General features: G+C 37.5%; 1 protein-coding gene across 1 annotated transcript in view; it reads left to right on the top strand.

Annotated features, from left to right (window-relative positions):
• Positions 1 to 3,708, top strand: part of LOC125038570 (replication factor C subunit 4-like) — a 9,369-nt gene extending 5,661 nt beyond the window's left edge. Inside the window, exons 4-9 of the mRNA XM_047632101.1 lie at positions 71 to 168; positions 328 to 426; positions 1,742 to 1,938; positions 2,645 to 2,836; positions 3,053 to 3,168; positions 3,561 to 3,708. Of these exons, the coding sequence (XP_047488057.1) occupies positions 71 to 168; positions 328 to 426; positions 1,742 to 1,938; positions 2,645 to 2,836; positions 3,053 to 3,168; positions 3,561 to 3,689 (831 nt within the window). The 3' untranslated portion in view covers positions 3,690 to 3,708. The remainder of the gene's footprint in view (positions 1 to 70; positions 169 to 327; positions 427 to 1,741; positions 1,939 to 2,644; positions 2,837 to 3,052; positions 3,169 to 3,560) is intronic.
• The last annotated feature ends 1,292 nt before the right edge of the window (positions 3,709 to 5,000 follow it).

Genomic DNA, 5,000 nt, shown 5'->3' with positions numbered 1-5,000 from the left:
TGATATAGATATGTAAGGATATATTATTTAGATAATGTCATGTTAATGACCTGCTTGCTTTGTTTTTCAGCTGCCAAATTTGTTGTTCTATGGTCCACCAGGTACAGGTAAAACTTCAACAATCCTAGCTGCTTCCAGACAGTTGTTTGGTGATCTATTCCGACAAAGGTGAGCAACACCCATTTTTTAATTTCCTTATTACATGAGTCAGACATTTAAATTCGGTATAGATATTAATAGATTATGCATATTTATATTATTTCTTTTTTTTTTTCTTTATGCTTTATTGTCAGGTAAATTTCTCTTAACATATTTTCTTTCTTTCAGAGTATTGGAGCTTAATGCTTCAGATGAGAGAGGCATTCAGGTTGTCAGAGAGAAAGTAAAGACCTTTGCCCAGACCAGTGTATCTAGCACAAGACCCGAGTAAGTATAAGGCTGCATGGATGACCTTAGCTCATTAATTTTCATGATACAGCAATGTCATTGTATTGATTGATTGGTTATTTGTCTATTTTTTGTGAGTTTGTTAAGCATGAAAAAGAGTTAGTCAAGTAAATATTTACCTCTCCATAGTGGGGAATATAATGAATCACATTGACTGATACAATTTCAGTTTCCCACAGCCATTTGGTACAAGGTAAAATTTGCCAGTAATGGGCAGAATGACCATTGATACATGATATAATTTGTGTAGGCAAAAAATAGCATAATAATAGCCATTTAGTACAAGGTAAAATTTGCCTGTAATGGGCAGAATGACCATTGATACATGATATAATTTGTGTAGGCAAAAAATAGCATAATAATAAAGAAAATAGGTCATGATAAATGCTGTGTGGAGAGTAAATTGGGTGGGGTCCAGGAGTCAAGCCCCAGATAGAGAAATATGGTGATCGGATGAGGATCTGGGGGCGAAGTCCCTGGGTAAGGAAGGGATTTTTGTTCATACGGTGATGTTTGTGGATTTCCCAGGAATGGCTGGAGTAATGGGGACTTCATCTGAGATGGGTAAGGTCACTTCATGAACATTACTAATACTTAAATTTATTTTAGTTGCAGTGGAAAATCACAAAATTCATGCACATTACAGTGTGGATAATTGAAAGAAGATATAAGAATTGTAAGATTAGATGGTTGTGTGAAACTAAAAAATTACTAATTCATTTTGGTGACCATGGCTGATATGATATTGATTAGAATTTTGCAAGCAACTTTGGGTGTTTGGGTTGAAATTTAGTTACCAGAAAGTCAGTGTGTGCTCTCAAACATCCTTTACCTTTTCCCCAACAATAATGGTTAATAACTGAGGACTAAGTTAGTTTTTTGACTGCAGTGAGTAGAGATAAAACAAAATAGCAATCTTAAACCTCTCTTTGTTCTTCATGTTTATCTGGAAGCTCAATTCCAGTCAAAGTTTTGTTCTTACTTTGCCATTACTAATTATTTTTATGGAATTAGTTTTCTCAAGTTTCCATTTTGTTGAAAACATTCCTAGCTCTGAGGGTTGCACAATATTGAGCTCACTGTGGAATAGTTGTTAAGGTGGAATTCTCAACTGTTCAGATTACATGAAGTTTGTTGCATCTTGCTACTATATACATGGTTATATGACCAGAAAAGATGAATGTTGATACTCAAATGTCATATGATATGATTAAGAATGATTCAAAATGTCCTCATGAAGTCAGATTGAAATGAGTATCAAATGATACTAATCATAATTCCTTTGCATTTCCAGTGGCAAACCCTGTCCTCCTTTCAAGATCATTATCCTAGATGAGGCTGACTCAATGACTAATGCAGCTCAAGCAGCCCTCAGGCGGACGATGGAAAAACAGTCTAAGACAACTAGATTCTGTCTTATCTGTAATTATGTATCGCGTATTATTGAGCCGCTGACATCCAGGTGCTCCAAGTTTCGCTTTAAACCACTTGGTGAGTATGTAAAATTATATGGAATATGAATTATATGGATGTGGCTTTGTGAAAGGAATCCTAATTTCAGTGGTTTTGATAGGATAGAAATAGTGTCTTTGTGATGTGTGTCGTTATTGTAGTAGATTATTAAAAAAATTATAATCCAATTCTTTTACTTGCTCGAGCCCTTGTGTGTTCAGTAGCTCAGTAGGCTAAGCTGCCCAATTACTGATCTAGTGTTCAAGAGTTGAACCTTAACTGATACTGAGAGTGGTTAGGACCCCAACTATTCCTAGAATACAAGGGGAAGTAGAAACCTTTTATTTTATTATTGAGTCCCCCATGATCAACATTACTAGAAGACAGTCAGGCAAGAGCAGCACTGCCAAAACAAAGGACACATACTCCTCAAATGAGATCATCAGAGAGAAGGTGCTCATAACCCTATTCATGATTATTTAGACGAAAATTGATACAGATATGGATTGAGTGTCCTTGTGTTGACTTACCCTAGGTAAGAGATGCAATAATCCTTGGTCCTTCCCCCCCCCCCCCCCTCTCTCTCTCTTTCTCTCTCTCTCTCTCTCTCTCTCTCTCTCTCTCTCTCTCTCTCTCTCTCTCTCTCTCTCTCTCTCTCTCTCTCTCTCTCTCTCTCTCTCTCTCTCTTTGTAAGCAATCTTTTTATTTCACTTTATTTAATTGTTTCTCTCTTTTTTTCTCTCAGCACAAGGGATCCTACTGAAAAGGCTTACCTATATCTGTGAAGAGGAAAATGTTAAGTACGAAGATTCTGTCCTGGAAACCTTGATAGGGACAAGTGAAGGTGATTTACGACGAGCCATTACCACGCTGCAATCAGCTGCAAGATTGAGGTCAGGCGAACCGATATCTACAGAAGATATCTATGAGATAACAGGTAATTTGTCTTCAGTTTTTTTTTTTTTTTTTTTCTTTTTTCTTTTTCTTCCCAAGGAAATAAATATTTTCTTGTGATACATTATAACCTAAAATATAAAGGTTAATGTTTCCCAATAATTTTCATTTTATTCTGTGTGATATACTTGTCTTCTGAAGTGCTATTTGATTATAATTTTTGGGTGTATGTTATTATTATTGTTTTTTTTTTTTCCAGGGGTTGTCCCAGACAAGTGGCTTACAGAGTTGATGGAAGTATGTGCTACAAACTCATATGAGAAACTGAGTGACTTTGTAAACCTCATGATGGCAGAGGGATATTCTGCAACACAAGTAAGACAGAAACATATTGCAGATGTCTGGATATCTTGGAGCACTAGCTGATTTTTCTTCCAGTCCTTTCATTCATTCTTTTCTCTTTGATTCTTTTTTTTTTTTTTTTTTTTGTAATTTGTGTGTGTGTGTGTGTGTGTGTGTGTGTGTGTGTGTGTGTGTGTGTGTGTGTGTGTGTGTGTGTGTGTGTTTGTTTTTCCCTGTTTCTTGTTCTATTCTTTCCAGGTGTGATGGTAGTTGAACTAAACTCAATTTTTATTATTGTTGTGATTATTATGATGAAGATAAAAGAAGCCGAATGTAGTTAGCATTTAAAATATTTAATGAAGTACATTCATAGTTTATAGGTAATCACTGTTATTGGTGAATATTTACCATGATTTATATTACAGATACTCAACCAAATACATGATATCATAATGACCAACGACCAGCTCAATGACATTCAGAAGGCTGCAGTATATGAGAGGCTAGCAGTAAGTTTAACAGCTGTTTGTTTGATTATGGTATTAGATATGTAATTAACCTAATGATGTCATGGCATCTATTCTTGTCATGAAGCACTGATCCCATATGCCACATGCCTGCTTGTTTGCCCTTTCTATGATTATTGAAAATATGCCGCCTCTTTTGAGTTACTTTTTTATGGACAAATTGTCTTTAGCACAGACAACTGGGAAGCCATATTGCCCTGCTTCTACTTTCTCCCTCTGACTGACTGCATGTGGTATGTGGCAAAATTGTATGGTGTGAGTGAAACTATTGGTATAGGATTGAGAGTCAAAAAGTCAAAAATGTAAATTGATTTTCCAGTACCATGGTAAAAATTGTAATTGGTTGGACGGATCTCTTCTGGGGCCATGAATACCCCATTTCAGCAAATTGAGTTTCTTAGTTTTAGTTTACATTATGCACTACATGAAATTTGGTTCACTTCAAAACAGATCTCTTAACCCATTGGATCTGGATGTTTCACTGTCATCATGTGGCCCAAAATAGGACCATTGAGCTTAGTTGAGTGGTGTGCAGTGACAAGAATTCATGCCTCCCCATTGCAATGTTATTCTTTCATTTTCTGCATAACCCTCATAATCCCTTGTTTCTTATTGTTGTGTGTGTGTGTGTGTGGGGATGGGGGGGCTTAGGAGACAAAGACGGGCCCAATGTAGGGGAGCAACCCTACCTTGGACCTCAGCCATTGCCTCAACTAATTTTGCATGGTATTTTCTTCTTCCCCTTTCCTTTTCTTTCTCTTCTTCATCCCTTGAAGTGGTGCAGCGGTAGCGATCTCGTCTAGCAATCTTGCTGACCTGCGTTTGAATCCCTCGCCGCCAGTGGATGGTAACCCCAGCCATTCCTTGCACACTAAAGATAGCTTAGAAGCAAAATAAAACAGACACTATGTCACACCAAGAATATCCATTGTAACAAATGGAATCAAATTAAACCAAACCTAAACCTTCTTTTGTCCATTTCCTAAGGTGCGTGAGCTGTGCTAAAAGGATGAAAGGCTGGCTTTGTCAGTCATGAACAGCCTCTGGGAGCCATGGGCACAGTATTTCCTCAGTTAATTGCCTAGCCCTTACCCCTCATGTGGACCCTGAATGGTAGACCGTTATCTAAATTTGATTTCAGTTGTTTCCTGACCCCTGCCTCACCTTTGACCATGGCTCCAACCACTGATATTAATGCCCCCTCCATAGTGTTTGCTGTTAACTCTATCCATTCCAAATCATCCACTGGCCATTACTCAGCCATCAGAATACACTCTTTCCTCTCCCAACATCCTCCAATCCATCTCCTACTGTACAGTCTTGTTCATTGTCTACCCC

The sequence above is a fragment of the Penaeus chinensis genome, chromosome 25 (genome assembly GCF_019202785.1).
Source record: "Penaeus chinensis breed Huanghai No. 1 chromosome 25, ASM1920278v2, whole genome shotgun sequence".
Classification (NCBI taxonomy): Eukaryota; Metazoa; Arthropoda; class Malacostraca; order Decapoda; family Penaeidae; genus Penaeus; species Penaeus chinensis.
Note: the sequence above shows the minus strand (reverse complement) of the source record. Positions and strands in the feature narration are given on the sequence as shown.